Source organism: Gobius niger (assembly GCF_951799975.1).
Source record: "Gobius niger genome assembly, chromosome: 6".
NCBI lineage: Eukaryota > Metazoa > Chordata > Actinopteri > Gobiiformes > Gobiidae > Gobius > Gobius niger.
This window is the reverse complement of record NC_136857.1, coordinates 10,961,326-10,978,755: the sequence shown is the minus strand read 5'-3', so window position 1 is coordinate 10,978,755 and position 17,430 is coordinate 10,961,326. Positions and strand designations below refer to the sequence as shown.

At 42.0% G+C, this 17,430-nt stretch overlaps 1 protein-coding gene across 10 annotated transcripts in view; it reads left to right on the top strand.

Annotated features, from left to right (window-relative positions):
* Positions 1-76: 76 nt before the first annotated feature.
* LOC306964533 (kinesin-like protein KIF1B) overlaps positions 77-17,430 on the top strand; it is a gene marked incomplete at its 3' end in the record, with an annotated part of 57,927 nt that continues 40,573 nt past the window's right edge. For 5 of the 10 annotated variants that reach the window (XM_079558563.1, XM_079558564.1, XM_079558562.1 and 2 more), the window contains exons 1-2: positions 77-365; positions 1,403-1,554. In XM_079558563.1, coding sequence (XP_079414689.1) covers positions 1,449-1,554 — 106 coding nt within the window. In that variant the 5' untranslated portion in view covers positions 77-365; positions 1,403-1,448. The remainder of the gene's footprint in view (positions 366-1,402; positions 1,555-17,430) is intronic. The other 5 variants (XM_079558569.1, XM_079558568.1, XM_079558567.1 and 2 more) reach the window with 1 other exon arrangement.

Genomic DNA, 17,430 nt, shown 5'->3' with positions numbered 1-17,430 from the left:
GCGACGTCTTTCCTCTGATTGGTCCGCTGAGCTGCCACTTGCCACGCTCTGAGGGAGTTGACGTAATCTCTTCGGTAAATCAAGTCCGATACATCAATTCTCCTCTCCGCCCGGGCGCAGAAAGACGTCCGCCTTGAACTGGAAGACATTTGGGACTTAAATAGCATTGGCAATGACCATCCGGCGGAGGATATCTTTATAATGGGTCTTTTGCGTGTACGGGCGCTTGTTTCCAGACTTCACGAGACGAGATTGTGATAAAAACAACACATTTTGGGGGGGGGGGACGCCTGCTGCTAGCTCACGATACCACTCGCCGCTGCCCTATGGTTTTGGTGCTGTCGCTTCCGTGAGTAAATTTAAGGGTAAGTAACAGATTTTATTTGCATTTTTGGGGTATGGCACCACTACAAAGGTATTATAGATTATTGGAGAGCAGCTGTCGCGTTTAGGTTTGACAGATTTGGCTATAAGCTAGTCATAGACGAGTGACTGGGAGTGAAGCACTTGCCTTGGACCGTTACTTCTAGTTAATTAGCCGTTTGCAGCTATTTTCTGTCTAACATCGCCACCAAAAACAGAATCAGTCGGCGTTTAAAGACTTTTTTTTGTGCACATAGTATCATGCGATGGCAGGCAGTAGCTAATTCCCTTGCAACGAGCCACATCTGTCAAAAATAATTTAGATTTGTTGTATAATCCTTGACCATAAGCAGTAGTGTTATGAAATGGTGTTTTGAATGACTTGTGTGAGACTTCCTGTAGCATCTATTTGGACGCTATTTCCAAAGAAGCCTGATGCTTTAGTGCCCCATACAGCAGCAGCAGCAGCAGCAGCAGCAGCGGGGATGAGGCTAGCCCACTTCCTGCAATCAGACGAATTAAACATTTTGGGACAGTGAAAGCTCGCCAGCTGTTCCCTCTGTCGGTACGGTATCAACACTAATGGATGCAGCGGGTAGGCCTTGCTTTCTGTCCCACTGTAGCCCACAGCAAATGGGGCAGATTGGATTTCATGGGCGTATGCTTTTAGCAAGTATGGCTGACTGGCTGCAAGGACGGGGGGGGGGAAACAACGTATTTGGTCACGGGACGATGGATGTATGATGATTGTTGAGTTGGGTGCATTACAAAGACATTTAGGTGGGGGGGCAATAAAGGGTAGGCCACGCTGTGTAAAGTTACTGGCTTTAGAGTTCATTTGTTCTGTAGGTGTGAGAGAGCCATAGGGTGTTTATGAAGTGCAAACATGATCTTAAACCGGTTTCTTTACTAGTGAGCATACATAATGTGAGCATGCCTGGAGGATCTTTGTCTAAAAAAAAGTAGTCTTAAACTACATACTTAACCATGGCTCTATTGCTCATACAATATTTATATTGTTTCTGCTTTTTCCTTACAGGAAGGACACAAATTGCTGCGTAGAGGGCCTACCCCAAGTTACCAACATGTCCGGGGCGTCTGTTAAGGTCGCTGTTCGGGTTCGCCCCTTCAACTCAAGGGAGACGGGCAAGGATTCGAAATGTATCATCCAGATGCAGGGCAACTCTACAAGTGAGTAACTAGTAATACCGTACATGTACACAAGCATGTCACTGTGCTAAATACTTCAATGACTGGGTTCATTTTCACATGCCACCACATGCTTTTTGGGCTCGATGCGGGGAACAGCAGAATGAGCAAACTGAATGGCTAACGGTTGGGGCACAAACAGGCTTGAATGAGAATAAAAGGCTTTACAGAGGAAGGGGGCCTGCATGCCTGAGGAGTCTGTGTGAGAAACGCTGAGTTTGGGTCGCGCTGTGGGACGCGGGGGTCGCCACAATGCCAGTGCTCCCAGTTCAGTCTGTCGGGGCTTTTTTTCATGGAGCTGTAATTTGCGAAAGTGAATGGCTTAGTGGCTCTGTATCTGTAGTGAAAAAACACAACACTGTAAAGAGGTTATAAATGTGTATATAGTAGCAAATCATTGACTAGATTAGATGCTTGTAAGATTCTAGTAACAGACTCTTTGACAATCCTAGATCTTCCATGTAAAACTGATTGATTGACTGCCCAGCGGTGTATGTCTAATTTTCCCACGATTAAGGTCATAGCAAAGAAAGCTCTAGCTTAACCTTAACATTAGCTTCCCCTCCTCGCAGATATTCAGATTTTCAGGATAATGTGATAAAGATAAAATAATAATAATACAAGCTCTCATAAAGATAGGCATCTCTTTGGTTGTCACAAGTCCTGTCATCGGTTAAAGACATTGCCAATGTTACCCAAAGATGCTCAGATATTGGTTATTCTTCGCACAATGTTTGTTTCACAACAGATAAACCTGGACAAAACGTTTGACCGCTTAATAAATGGCATGTTCCTTGCTTTTCCTTGAGTATTAGAACTCGGTCACGCGAAGACCATCTGTTTGCTGAAATTGATGTAAATATTTCGCTATCTGATTATGTGTTATTAAAGGACTGTGGTTTAGTCATGAGATTCCACCTGTTTTCGTGTGACCGTGACTCATCATGTGTTGTTTGCTAACGCTGTGCTTCCAGTCCTGTCAGCACATCCCTGACATTATCGCGATCCTCGTAATGCTTCCTTAATATGACAGAAACCCGCCCCACCTCCAGCTCCTGTTCATTCTCAAATATACAGTATTTCCTCTGTCAGCCGACGTTAGGCTCAGGGGACTAAGCCTTTTTGAATCTCCCATAACATCGTGTGGCCTCCCTGTTATGCTCACTTGGCCTTTATCCTCTCCACCAGCTTTGTTTCAAATCCCCCACCACTTCCAGTCTATATTGTAGGGGGTTTTCATTATCCCAAAAGTCGCTGAGAGGTTGCTGGAGGGTGACTGGCAGTGGCTTGTAGCAGAGATGCGGAGGAATATGCAGTGTTTTTTAAAAAGGAGAGTGCGTGTGTGGAGTCGGCTGCAGTGTTGCCTACTCTACCTTTGTCACATGGGCAGATTGCAGAGCAGGAGCGGAGGGAGGCTGGCAGACGGCCATACTCTCCCTTCATTGCAGATGGTATGCTGAGAATGCTCCTGTCTTTAATAGGACGCGGCTGCACTGTACCTCGAACAAAGCTTCCTTCCCGTTTTTGTGTGCGCCAAAGTCATTCATTCACATTTGTCCTTTGGGGATTGGTTTTCTGGTTTTGGGTTGTTTTGCATTTGTTTGTTGTATCTAATATCCTGGAAGAAATCATAAATGTACTGCTATTTGTGAGATTAAAAGTTTTGGAGGTTATGTAAGGGAAGTGTATGTATTGAGGTCAAAGGCAGGCACTTTGGTTGTGGGCAGATGTTTGTCATCTTTATTTTTGTTTTGTTTCCGGTGTAATTAGAAATGCTGCATTTGCTTCGGAAATAAATTAAGTAGTCAACTAAGTATTTAGCTTGTTGCCAGTGTGTTCTCCACCTTATCAGTTACGTTTTACGAAACCCATAAATGCATAATCCTCTTCCTTATGGACGCTTGTGAATTTCTTAACGTACAAGCCCGATGGACATGCATGTTGTTGCTAACAAAACCTCAAACAATATTTCCTGACATGGAGCTGTCTGACAGAAAAGCCCTGTTTCCAAAGTGTGCTGTGGTCAGCTGCAGTGTCCGGCAGATGTGCGGATGAAGGCCCTGACACTCCCCTTATTGTTGTGAGTGGCTCAAGGGCACTGAGCCACTGTCGCTGTGTGTATGTCAACACCGCACAGACAGTAGGCAAGGGGCAAGGGCAACGGCACTCTGCGCTCCTCTGTTTCTATTGGACATGCACAGGAGGGGGTTGACGACAGGAGCTGCAAATTGATTTAGTTCTGAGCAGGTTCCAATAGGGCTGCACATTTAATCAAAATCAAATCAAACTTTCAATTTGAATGGAAACCAGGTTGCTATTTGCAAATGGTTAAGACTGCATTTATTTACACAGTACAAAATCCTTTCAAAACATTAGCATTTCGTCTGTCTCCGCATGGGATCTGAAATGCATATGATTCTTGTGTTAGTTTTGCAGTTCATATATTTCAGTCTTTTTTCCAGATGTTAATGCTACTACTTGAAATATTCAAACTAACTTGATTTTAAAACATACATTTCAAACCTTATCACCATCGCAATACTTGTCAGAGAAATAACAATAGGATTTTTTTCCCTAAAGTTCCAAAGCAAGTGTTTGAACCAAATAAGGGCTTTCTCAGTGCACCCTTTAAACATACCAGAGCTAATGTAGCGGAGATGTGAGCCTGTTGTTTCACACCGTGCTGCTCCAAACGTTGGATAACTGCAGGGCTGTGTTCATTAAGGCCTCAGATTTCTCTCTTTGGGTTATGTAAACGCATGTACCATGTTCTGCTTCTGCCACTGTGCACCTACTCGTGTTCGGCCAAACACGCTGTGCAGAGTGTGCAGGGCATTCACATAGGCCATTGCTGCTAATTTACTGCATAAGGTCTAAAGTAATTGTGCAGCTTCAGATGGAGTCCTTGCTTGTCTTCATACATTGGCCATACTCGTGATTAACAACAAGTCATATTCTAATCCTATCCCATGGTTATTCCACTTGACCTGCCAATTATTACATAATAAAAGCGCCATGAAGCACCTTTTGAAGTTCCATTTGCAGAATCTAGCCATGTTGTTGTAGCTATATGTGAAGAATGGCCTTTCTTGCTTTTCTTTTTTGTAGGATTTTTTTTCATTTGAATCCTTATTTTGGGTGGAGTAGGACTTCTCTACTTGTTATATTAACATACCATGGCATGTTAACCTCTTAACCTTTGCATTTCCTATTGGCAAGTGTGACATCTCATTTTGTCCCTTTTTCGGCCCTTTTCTGTTGCTCTTTTTTGTGCTGTTTTTGCTGTTTTTTTGTCACTTTTTCGTCGCTCTTTGATTTAATTTTCATCCTCATTTCGTGTCGTTTCTGTCCCTATTTGTATTTTGACACTGTTTTCAAGAAGACTTGGGTAATGCCAAACTGGAGAAACTCGGTTAAGGTGGGGGTTAAGAGATTAATGAACACCAAGTTCACGTTGATCAAAAGTTACAATACTGCAGTGTAGTACAAAACTGCAGACTATGGTTTAAAGACTGAATATTAGATTGGTTTGACCATATTGTTTTTGCTATTTTTAATTAGATGGATAATTTTTACTGATGTTTCAACAGAAATCAGTGGGAAATACTGATTAAAGGCTGGCCTGTACCTGTCAAATGCAATCCTGTGCGCTTGGTACATAAAACCTTTTGAACAACTGAGTGCTTTATGAACCGCTTGCATGGCTCGTCAATGCGTTTACTGAAAGAAGCAAGTTTAAAGGGTTCTTTGATCAGCTGCTTTGGTGCGAGATGTGTGTTATCTGGCCCCAAGGTAAAGGTAAACAAATTGATAAATTGATAGAATCAGACTAAGGTCAGGCTCGTGCTAAACAGCCACCTTTCCAATACAATTTTACTGACTGCCTTTTGAGATCTCTGTAAGTGGATGGTGACCTTAGAAATCCCTGGAAATAGCTGGGGCTGAGTGCACATAAGAGGATAGCATTATTCCAAAATGTCAATAAAACCTCTCTGATATGCGGCTTTAGCAGTGTGGACTGGGTAATAATCGCTGGTGCAGACGTGGCACACATTGGTCACCCGGATGTTGGGCCCTGTCCAGACGAGGCCACTGACCTGAATTAGGAGCAGTAATCCTGACGCTGTACCGCAGTAATCCTCTGACCCTTCAAGGTGCGCAGACCATACGTAAGGCGTTCCATGCTTGGACAAAATGCCCCAACACTGTCCAATTGACAAACTTACTTCTTACTTCGTTTTCTATTTACAAACGGCACAATAAATGAAATAAATGACGTAGACCTATCACGAAAATATACTGAGCCAGATTTTAATTAAAGAAATGAACCAGGATTGATGAACAAATGATCCAAGATTGTCCCTAAATCAAGAATCGCAATATGCAAGTGTATGTCTCCGTCTGACTCTACACTTTTTTACGAGTTGGGAAATGAGCACAGAGCCACCGTACTTATTATTAGGTGTGCAGCTGGACTGTGCTTGATGTCGGGGGTCGCGAGGGGAAAGTGATAAATGCCTCCACTTTGTAAATTGCGGTTTCAGCTTTGTAGCAACAGGCCACTTGTGGTTTTCACTCTGCCATTGGTGTGAACTGTTTTTTCCACTTGAAATGTATTCTCGCTTTGCTCAACATGTTGCTAAATGTTCAGAATTGTCGATTGGTTAGCAGCTCTATCAAAGGCCTGACTAACGCGAACCAGCATTTCCTTTTGCCTAGCCATTTTCCCAAGTATCTTGACTCATTGAAAGATGATAAAATCTTTGAATTTCTCGCCGGTGGTTATGTTGCCGAGTGGAAAGTGTGCTCGTCTTTTACAGAAATGCCTGGATGAGAGTGGAGGGGGAGGTGAAGGCAGACAGTGGCATCTATCACGTGTACTCCAGCGTGAGGCAGCAGCACACTGCCACACAGACAGAGGGGCATGATGGGATTGCTCTTGTCTCAAAAATGATGGAGCAAGATGCTGGCAGTGCATTATTTCTTAAACTTAAATTAACAAGACGACAGACCTAAATTTCCCTTTGCCCTGCTGCTCTCATGCTTCAAAATAGAGCTGTCTGCTAACTCTATTTAAGAGTGACACCTATGACTGGGATCTGAAGCATTGCAGGGACACATTTGACACGTCGCTTCTATGTCAAATATTAGACATGGACTGCACACACTGAACCAAACCTGGATGTTTGTACAAAAAAATAATGGGTGCTGAATTACTTACTGTATATTAGAAAAATGGCCATCCCTTTTATCTGGTATTTCTATATGAATAAATTACTTATGGGAAGCATTATATGTCCAGTCTCATTCTTTGCTCTTTTAATGTTGCAAGGTTGGACTTTGAGCAACTTCTTTTTGTTTAGCTTGTTTGTACCAGATCAAACAATGCGGTAATACTCACTGCACAAACTGCTGAAGAAGGCCAATGCACAATGTCCCCCTTGTAACAACACAATAGCTGCTGAATGACTGGTGCGCTGCTTTTCACACAAAAAGGTGTCCCAGTTTCACATTGAACTCTGATAAATGGTTACAACTTGGTAACAAAGGTTTGTGATGTTTGGCGAATAGAGTTTTCTGGTGAAGGTTCACACCTGCTCCGGCTTTGTAAACAAAAGTACCTTATTCTTTTAGGATTGGATTTGTGCTTGTCGAGCGGTTCTACTGACTTTGTTTTGGGGGGGATTTCAGGCCTGCATTTGTTTTGATTTTTGCATAATTATGGAGAAAATGTATTTAATTTGGTAAGGAGACAAGTAGGGCTTTGCAATAAATCAAATAGTGTGTTTTAAAAAAATCTAAATTGGTGAAATCCTCTCTTTTTGTCGTATAACCGAGCTTCAAGACTTGTAAATCTGTATCTGCTATTTGCAATGTATGCAGCAGCTATGTGATTCTGTGGTCCTTTTGTGTCTTCAGACAATACAGCGACCATTTTTTTATCTGTATATTTCCTTGTTTAGGCTAAAACAGTTGGCTGACACTCAACCCAGAACTTTTTTTTTTTTTTAGCTTTGCCTCAGCTGACACTGTTCTCTCCCTGTGAGACTGTGTTGTTTCGGCCCCTCTTTCGTCACTGTGTGAACTCTGACTACAGACTGGATGTTGGTAGTCCAGGCACGGGCGTCTCTCCGCTGCCCATGCTGCTCACTTGGATAATTCATGAGAACCAAGCACGATGCTGGCAGTGCATTATTTCTTAAACTTAAATTAACAAGACGACAGACCTAAATTTCCCTTTGCCCTGCTGCTCTCATACTTCAAAATAGAGCTGTCTGCTAACTCTATTTAAGAGTGACACCTATGACTGGGATCTGAAGCATTGCAGGGACACATTTGACACGTCGCTTCTATGTCAAATATTAGACATGGACTGCACACACTGAACCAAACCTGGATGTTTAAACGTACATCGCATGTCTAAACCCAAGCTTTTGTCATGTATATGTTTTGCAACATTTTGCAGCCCAACCATCCTCTGCTTTACATTTACATGCTCCATTTCTTCCATTTTAAACACAAGGTTGTAAACAGTCCTTGATCAGGGCATCTAACCGTGATGGTGCTTACATAAGTGAAGCTTTTAGCGCCAGTCTGTGGTCCCTGAGCGGGGCCAGTGGAAGAGACTTCAGTGTGCGCAAAGAAATGGCTCTTGATGTGAGCAGTGCAGACTCAACACAGCCAAGGCCAATTTAGGAGCAGTGTTTGTTGGTAAATGAGGCTGGTTAGTCACAGTGAAAGCTTAAGGTACAAGATTTTAAGCTAAGAGATATCTGTGGTGTCTGTATTGGAACAAATCTTGGTCACTAGTCCATTGATCCATTAAGTGTTTACTGTCTAACTGTTTGCATATCATTTCAGGATATTTTTACAATATAGAAGTAAAAAACAACATCTACTACTAAGAGATCTGGCCCTTTAGTGACTTCTTGGCCTCTTTGACCTGTCACGTTTAGGTAATACTGGAGTAAATTTAAACATGGATTGAATTTCAAAAGCCTCAGAGGAATTTGTGACCATACACAATCTTGGTGCACGTCCACCACATTATCTTAGACCAATATGTTGTTTGCAGCTTAGGATATTTTTGTTCAAATGGTTGAATTAACCCCAACATTACCAATATAAAATAAAATATTATCATATACCATCTAAGTTTACGTATATTTAATGAGGGTGAAACCAACGGGTGTCCATATTGCTCCTTTTCCCACCTTTTATATTTTATATTTTAAAAAAAAGAGAAGAAAGGAATTTCTTCTCTTTTTTTAAAATATAAAATCATAACAAAAACCTGCAAAACCTGCACTCATCATTTCAACAACACATTCCACAGAGTGATAAGCTGTTTACAGTAGAAACCCTGTATCCATGTACCTTGAAATGAGCCCGTCATGTAAGTGGGAAATTCTTGGTCTAGCCTGGTCTTGTCTGATGGCATTTCTTGTTTCCATGAGACCGGATTTGTTGCTTGCGGCCGACCTTTGCCCTTTGACGGAGCACCTGCACTAGGAGAATATCATATCCTTCCTGGAGGTGCTCCATCAGAGGTAACAGCTGTTGCCCCAAGTGCAGACTCGTATGTCACTGCGTTAACGCAGAGGTGTGGACAGCTCAGATGTTTACTGAATGAAATGGAGACATCTTATATCTATACATTTCAACTGCATTTAATATGTGCTAAATAGATGCCATTGCAGTGGTATAGAGGGTCACATCCCTGGTCCCTTTGTCCAAGTACTGTTTGTTTAACGTCTGAATAGCGTCCTGGCTGTGTGGCAGGCTCTGTCTGTCTGGTGGCTTCTAGTAACTTCTATGTGCCCATATGACTCAGCTAATAGAGGAGAGGTATACAGTACAGAGCTGTGGTTCTCAAATAGCGGTAAATGGGCTATTTCAGGTCTAGTTTTTGTCTAGAGACAGTTTTACTTTGGCTTTTGTCCTGTCTTAAGCTAGTCCTTATTTAGTCATGGTTTGGAGTTTGGATGGGGTTTAACTAAGTTTTGGCGTAATTAGGGGTAGGTAATATTGACAGAAATAGATATCGTCATGTTCTTTGGAGATTTCTCGAAGTCAGTAACAACAATGACATTGTTATCGTAAACCATACGTTTTTGCAGCTTTTCGGATAGTGCTCTTCTTTCTGTCTTTACATCAAGATCTTTTTTTTCTTCGTAATTTGTGTTTAAAAGTTTGAGAACCACCGATATAGTAGATAATGTTTTGGCTTGGGCTAAGCTAAAAGCTATGAGTTTTGTGCTAAAGGTTGTGTGGCTGAAATGTGTCCATTCCTTCCTGTCACTGCAGTCTGACGGTGTAAAGCGCTGGGAGCATCTGCTGCTGTAAAAATAGAGCGACTCCGGGATGAACAGCTGGCACATGGGCACGGACTGTGGCCTCTCAGATGGCTTTCGAGACACTCACTCACCTCCAGTCTTCTCTGGACATGTTTTATCTGTCCCTTTGCCATGACCTTTGAACTGAGTCTGCACATTATAGAAAATGTGCTTTGTAGTTTCTTCCAGTATCACCAGTTGGCTATTTTTTCAAGTTATTAAGCATTGATAGATTGTCTTCCATTAGCAAGAGGAAGACGATACATGAACAAGATCAAAGCAACAACTGATGCCAATCGGTTGGACACTGTGCAGACCATTTAATATTTTCTTTACTTCTCTCTGAAAATGTGAGCACACAGACCTAAGTCTATGTGAAAGGGTCTTTGTGGTGGAGGGTCTGTCTGAATATTTGCCATAACAGATTACTTAATGTGTTTAGCAGGCGTCTCCGTCAGCTGCAGAAGCCCACATTTGGTCCATTGTTCTAGGCTTCTTCCTCTGGTTTCCCCCCAGTTCCTCTCGGTCCGTCCACACCAGCATGACCAGAGCTGCCTACTGACAGAGCAAAGTGCTTTAGTGACAGCTTTCTTCACATCTCTCTGTGGTTTGTCAGCAGGTGTTAAAGGAAAGTGATGAGTGCGACTGTGATCAGGGCTGTCTAACTGGGCGTCACAATGGGAAATACCTGCTATACTGTATATTTAAGCAAGTTGTTGAATATCTGTCTCATTGATCATTTTGTTTGTTTCTGTTTCTCTGTGTTTTTCTGAAGCTCTGTGAGGCACTTGCTGTTATATGAAGCCAAATTGAATTGCTTTAGCATTAGTTTAATGAGACCCAGCCCTGCCCTTGACCAGGTGTGAGAGTGCGCAAGGCCTTTCAAAATGCCACACGCCTCTGTCTTTCTCTCGCTATCATGGAAATGTTGCTTGTTGCTTGTTGTGGGTGCAACAAGCTCAGCTGTTTGTGAAAAGTCCACGCCTTGTTCATGCGCCACTTTTAGCCCTGAGCCTTGAGCCATGTCCAGTGTGTCACCTGCTGCTGCCTTGACAACGCGCCATCACAGCCTCCTCGCATTCACTGTGCCGGCCTCATGTCTGACGGTCTCTGGCCTGGGGACTCCCCGAGTGTCTGGCATTTTGTCCAGAGCTCGGCTAAGTCGAATACTGCTTCCAACATAAAACACAGTGTACTTATATAAAACTAACCCAAACCTGTTCCTAAAACTTGTGTTTGCATTTTGGAAATGCTTGGAAACTCTTAATAATAATTTTGCTCATGGACTCTGTATACAATCCCTTTACCTAATCTTCTCCCTAACCATATTAATATTAAAGCAGTACGAATTAACTCATGCCCCTAAGTGCCACTGCAGGTGTCGTAACATGTTGCGTTTTTTTACTCATTTATTGTCCGTGAGAGTAAATACTACGCTGTTAGAAAAGACAAAAGGAGAGAGGAATAGTGTGCATCCAATTACACAATGAAGATAATTTTTTTCACTCAATCTTGGCTGTAAATACTGTTTAAGTGGTGCTAGCCCCCAGTCTGGCCTGTTAGCTTCTTCTTCGTGATTCCATTAGTGTGTATTGGTGACTCCGACTCGGTGGCAGAGAAGTTGCAATTGTGGTTTTCTGGCCAGAGACACCGGGGGAGATGAAAGACCCGCCAATCATCCCATTAACACTTGAATTACTCCCAGAGGGGATACGAAAAGGATTTATTAAGGTAAGCAAGTTACTTAGTACTGCTTTAATAATCAGCACTTTAATATTACCAAAATAACCATGGTACGAAAGTATCTATAGTCCATACTCCTTGGCAAACGTCCCCACTTTGATGACATACCGAGAATTTAGTGAATCTCAGTATGTCTGTGGGCTTCTCTGAATGTGTCCAGTGCAGTCTGGTGGAGAGGAGCTGAATAAGGCGCTGCGGTGATGCTCAGTCATCGACTCATGTCAGCAGCTGTTCAGCCCCACCGCTGACCCCTGACCCAGCTGTGCACGAGGCGTGTTGTTGATCTGCCATATTAAACCCATGCTGACAAAGGTCTTTCGTATTAAGCTTATTGTTTTTTAGATAATCCAGTATGACCGTATACATTCAAGGGCTGAAAGATATGCACACATTTTTTTGTCTCAATATTCATGCCAGATACAGTGGGGAAAAAAAGTATTTGGCCAAATCCAATAGAATGTCTATGTGAAACTGACCAAATACTTTTTTTCCCCACTGTATCTCGATATTGATACAATGCGATGTAACTATGGGTTAGGTGAAAACCAAGCATTTTTCAGAAAAATTCTACCTGAGAGGAAATGCTTGCAAATAACGATGTTTTGACACATAATGTTTTTGTGTAGCCCCACTTTTTTCTACTTGCCAAGTATTTGAATTGCCTCACTCTGTAAATAGACAAAACAATCCATTACTCTAAAAAGCCTCAATGCCGTGTTCAGTTTGTGTGAAAGTCGTGTTTGTTATCTAAACAGACTGAAACGCTTGTGAGCGCTGTTACATCACACATGCACTCACCTCAGGGATGTTATTAAAATGCCGCCTTCGTTCAGATGAAAAAAAGCCTGTTTTTGTAAATGCCATACTGCAGTTTTTGAGAAAGGTGGTTCATTTGTGTGCCTTGTCTGCGTTTCTTCATTCATTAGCGTTATTTAACAGCTATATCCTCATCCTGATCCTACATTGATCCACTCAGCCCCCTGGCCAGTCCTTGGAGAATCACTGGAGATGGGATTCAGGCCGCTCCACCATTTTACACTGTCCAATACACTTTCACACTGGTCTCAGGTGAAGGCAGCCAGCGCTTGGTCCCATCTGCTGCTCAGAGACCACCTAACAGCCTAATTACCAGGATTGGTTTGACTTTTCCTGCCTGTGCTTTATGGGCCCCACGCTGGAGGAGTAATACAAAATGTCTGCCGGCCGTATCCAGCTGATGGTGTTTCTGAGATAACAGGATGTGGTTAGTTAGACTGGTATCTGAAGGGCTTTGAAATTGAGCGCTCCTGTGGAGAGTCCTGCAGTCTGTGGAAAAATGCTTTGCTTCATTATTTCTGTGGCGCTTTGGACTTTTTAGATGCATAGTATTTCAGTTTGTTGTAAAAAGATTGCTATTATTATGAATGTATTTGTCAATTAACTTAAGTAACACCCATAGTCACAATATATTGCTAAACCACTGAGGTCCCAAAACAAAATGTATGGTAGCGTAAAAAAAAAAGTGAAAGTTCAGTTTTAATCTTCCTGGTTTCGTTCTTTATTTTCCCCAACTGATCTCTGTGACACGATTTTAAAGACAAATTATTTAAATTATAGGAATATGCCCCATGAAGATGTCTGAGCTTTCAAAACATAGACGAGCACCACTTCCTGACATCAGCAGGTTCGAGACAAAAGGAGCCAGGGAAAGAATGTATTGTATATCCTGGATAAAAACTCAAAGGTTTGCTCTTAAAATAAGCTCTGTTTGATGATGTGTTGAGGAGAGACCCATTTAAACTGCTGCTGTTTACCATCACTTCCTTGTCGTGGCACCGTTCTGCTTTTGCGTGTGTGTGAAAGTCAGAGGAGCTTGATAAACACTACTACTTCATGTGTGCGTGTGAAAGAGAATCTACCCATTACCTTTTATGTATGAATTGTGCTGTAAACATTCGACTTTCAATGCCTTCTCATCATGTGACCCTTTTGGTGCCTAGAGGAAAGAAGCCAAAGTTTATAAGTTAAATAAGATTATGACCTTGTAGAAATTACATTAAGTAGCTTAGCTTAAACCCAAAAGCTTTTCACTTTCTGCCATTTGCCTGACGGATTATAAAAGTATTTTTTCAGCTTGTCTTGGGTAAGAAAAGAAAAACATGTTATAGCCGTGCATTTTGGCTAGATTTGGAAATGGAAGAACGATGTGTGCGTGCGCCTCATCCTCGCATCCGTCTGTGTCACGTCGAGGTTGCCACGGAAACGGATTCTCATCTCCACCTGTTGCCATGAGAGCAAGCGCAGCGATGACGCGGCTATTAGGCACCGAGAATGTCTGCCATTTTAAGGTCAGCGTGAGAATGTTGAGTTTTCTATATATAGAAACAATTAGTGCAGTTTAGCGGGGACCAGACCCCGTTGTCTGCAGCAGATGCGGAAACTTTCGGTTGTAATCGTGTCAAATGGAGGAGAATCGAGAGGCGGAAGAGCGTTTGCGTGGAGGATAGTGAGTCACGCTTCCAGGATGTGGGGCAGTGGAGCGACTGGCCACTGCATGGGAGATCAAAACAGTTAATTTCCCTGCACCTGAAAGATTAATCACAATCTAAATGAATTCAACTCACGAACCTTTACAAATATGTGATGATGAATGCATGTGATTCTCGCTCTTGAGCATCTTTAAAATGCTCACTGTGAACTTAAAGTATCAATCTGCAAATCTAATCCCAAGCAGAATAATTTCCAGAAAAATAGCCATTAGATATTGTGCCTCCCTACTTGTGATGGCTGAATGTATGTTGCAATGGCTTTCTCATAAACTATATATTAATGAGAGGCAGGATAATGACGTTGTTTACCCTGACCTGTCCACTCGAGAGCCTTTTAGTGACGCACAGACAGATCCTCCAGGGACACGACAGCTCTCTGTTGGACGCAGTGGGCAGTGGAGTGAGACAATTCTGCCACATCAAAATCATGACTCACTTTTAGGTGTGGAGCCCCGCTAAGTGCTGCTCGGTTCGTCCGGAGGCGTAACACTCCGACACCAAACAAAAGTGGGGCACGGGTAGAAAATAAAGCTCCATCCATGTTTGATTTGAGCAATATTGCATATCGTTGGATTCTGTGTTTTTGGTATTATTTTGCTCCGGCATAGCTCTGACACAGTTAAAAACTAGAGATGCACCGATCCAGCTTTTTTGCTAGTACCGATATTGGAGTTTGAGTATCTGCCGAGATCCGATATTTACCGATACTCTGATCTTACAATGAGTCAAGACAATTTTTCACTCAAAGTCATATTTTGTTGTCATGTTGGATAAACTCTTGGATATTTGGTGTAGAAAAGTTGTTAAATGTTTATCCTTGGGTTTATGACAGGCTTTAGGTTACATTAATATGAACAACTCACATTAAGTGATCTGATCATTACAAATATGTTACTTTTCAGTTATTTCTTAAACTACAATACAAACACTTGGCTTCAGGAGTGGTTATTTTATTTTATTAGGCTAATTTAGGTATTTCTAACATAGTTTCTGACCCAGCCTTGATTAGTTTTCATTAGCATTAGCGTTAGCTCCCGCTAGCTTTAGCATGCTATTGCTAACTGCAGAAGTTTGCGGCGATCAAAAATACATTTGCGGACGTTAAAACTAACTCAGTGGTTGAATGCTCCAGGCTCTTAGCTTTACAATGACATACATGCCCATATTCACTTAGATTTATGTGGTAAAGGTTGTGTTTTTAACATTATTTTCCCAGTATCGGCTCCGATATCTGATACCAGTATCGGATCGGTGCATCCCTATTTAAAACTTTATCATGGCTATTATTACACTGCCTTATTTCACTATACATAATGCCCTAAATCACCCTTCAAAACATTCCTAAAGGCTTACAATTTATTACAAAGCCAAAGATAAATTGCAACACTTTACTTGCCTCCTTTTTATTTATTTAATGTAATTCTGCTATATGCTCACGAACCCCCTGGTTGGGAAACAAACAAACCGATAAAAAATTGCATTAGAAGGTATGTGTTATGATAAGCGTGGTATGCAGCCATTAATCTTGTTTGATTAATGCCACTGAATGCAACAACCTCACATAGCTTTCCTTTACATATCATCCAGCCAATGCAAATGTACGTAATTAGTGTTGCTTTGTTGTGGGGGGCGGTTTTTGTAAATAATAAATGGAGTATTGATTGCAGTGTCATTTGCAAGAGGTATTGCAAGTAATTGTGCATCATTGTTTGCATTCTCTTTGAAAGTATAGACATGCAGTTATTAAAATAGAGCTCCAGTCTCAGCATCTCTGCTTCTTACTGCCGTGGCATTGGGTCGTGTTGAGATTGCCCCTCGCTAATAGCCGGTGTGGATTGTTCCAGGAAAGTGCACCAAGGGTAATGGTAACCCAAACCCCCTCCTGGTTACTTTCTCCGATTGGGCCTTGGCTCTAGTTTCTCGTTTGGAGGCAGGTCAAAGGGGAACGGCACTTAATTTAGCCACCTGTCGGGCGAGCTCCTCTTCCAAACGCCCGAAATGGAAGTCGCAACTCCCTTTTGCACCTTGGGGCTTCATTGTACGCCTCGTTCAATCGCATCTTCTGGACCCTTCACATTTTTAGGCCTGAGCCGTGCTTGCGTGCTCCGCTTTCTGTGGACACGCTGTGCTTCGCTGCCAGCATGTGACCCGCATGGGGCGATATGCAATCCCTGTCTCTCCCCATCTCCTGCATTATTGATAAGCACAGCAGCGAAATCCAGCAACCCCGCAGCATTAGCCACTCTGTCGAGGACATCTTGATTCAAAAGCGTTTCTAGTTGAGCACCCTCATGTCAAGGAGATGGAAGCGCTTTTGTTTCCCCCATTACGCAAATTAGCATGAAATAAAGCTAATTGCTAATTGAAAAGACGGTAACAATAGCAGAAGTGCGGATCTAGTAGTTTGTGTTGTGGGCCTTGTTTGGATTGTTGCTAGGCTCTTGAGACCTCTGGATTACTTTTATTAGATTTTTCACTCGCTCTCACTGTGCCTCCATGCCTCCGCTGTTGTGGTGACGAGGTATTTTGGTTTCTTAAATTAATTCTATGCTACTTCAAATTTCATGAAACATTTCACGGAATTCCCTGAACGAGCAGAGCAGTGATGTTTGTGTGATAGAACTATGCTTTGTATTGAATTGTAGAAGTTCACTGCTCTTGTCATCATATTGTATATTTTATGTGGCAGTCTGCGTTTCCAAGACCAATTTCCCTCGGGATAAATAAAGAAATCTTGAATTTTGAATCTTGAATCTCCGCTCACCACCATAAGTTCATTTCCAAACTGGTTTTAGCCACAAGATCTGGTAATTCATAATGTCGAGCTCCTCCTGCTTTCTGATTGGACGATTGTCTTGACAACCAAAACAAGAAGGTAAACATAAAAAACTTCAGCATTACAACTGCTACAAGTAAAAAACCAATATGTGATTTGAACATGTTTACCTTGTTTGATAAATATAAATGGAAAAAAATCTCACATAAATCTTTAGACTAGGGCTTCACAATAAATCGCAGAAAAATATCGTGTCGCGATATTAGGTGATGCAATATCCGTATCGTAAGAATATATTGCAACATGACTTAAGTCTCCATCTGACGTTTATTTTTTTTCTTCCAAACACGGCCAAAAACAAACAGTGAACATGACTTTTGCTCAAAAACGAGTTCCTTTCATTTTGTGTTTAATTAAAATGGAACATGTGTGGAAATAGTTTAGTGAAATATCGCAACAATATCATTATCGTGAT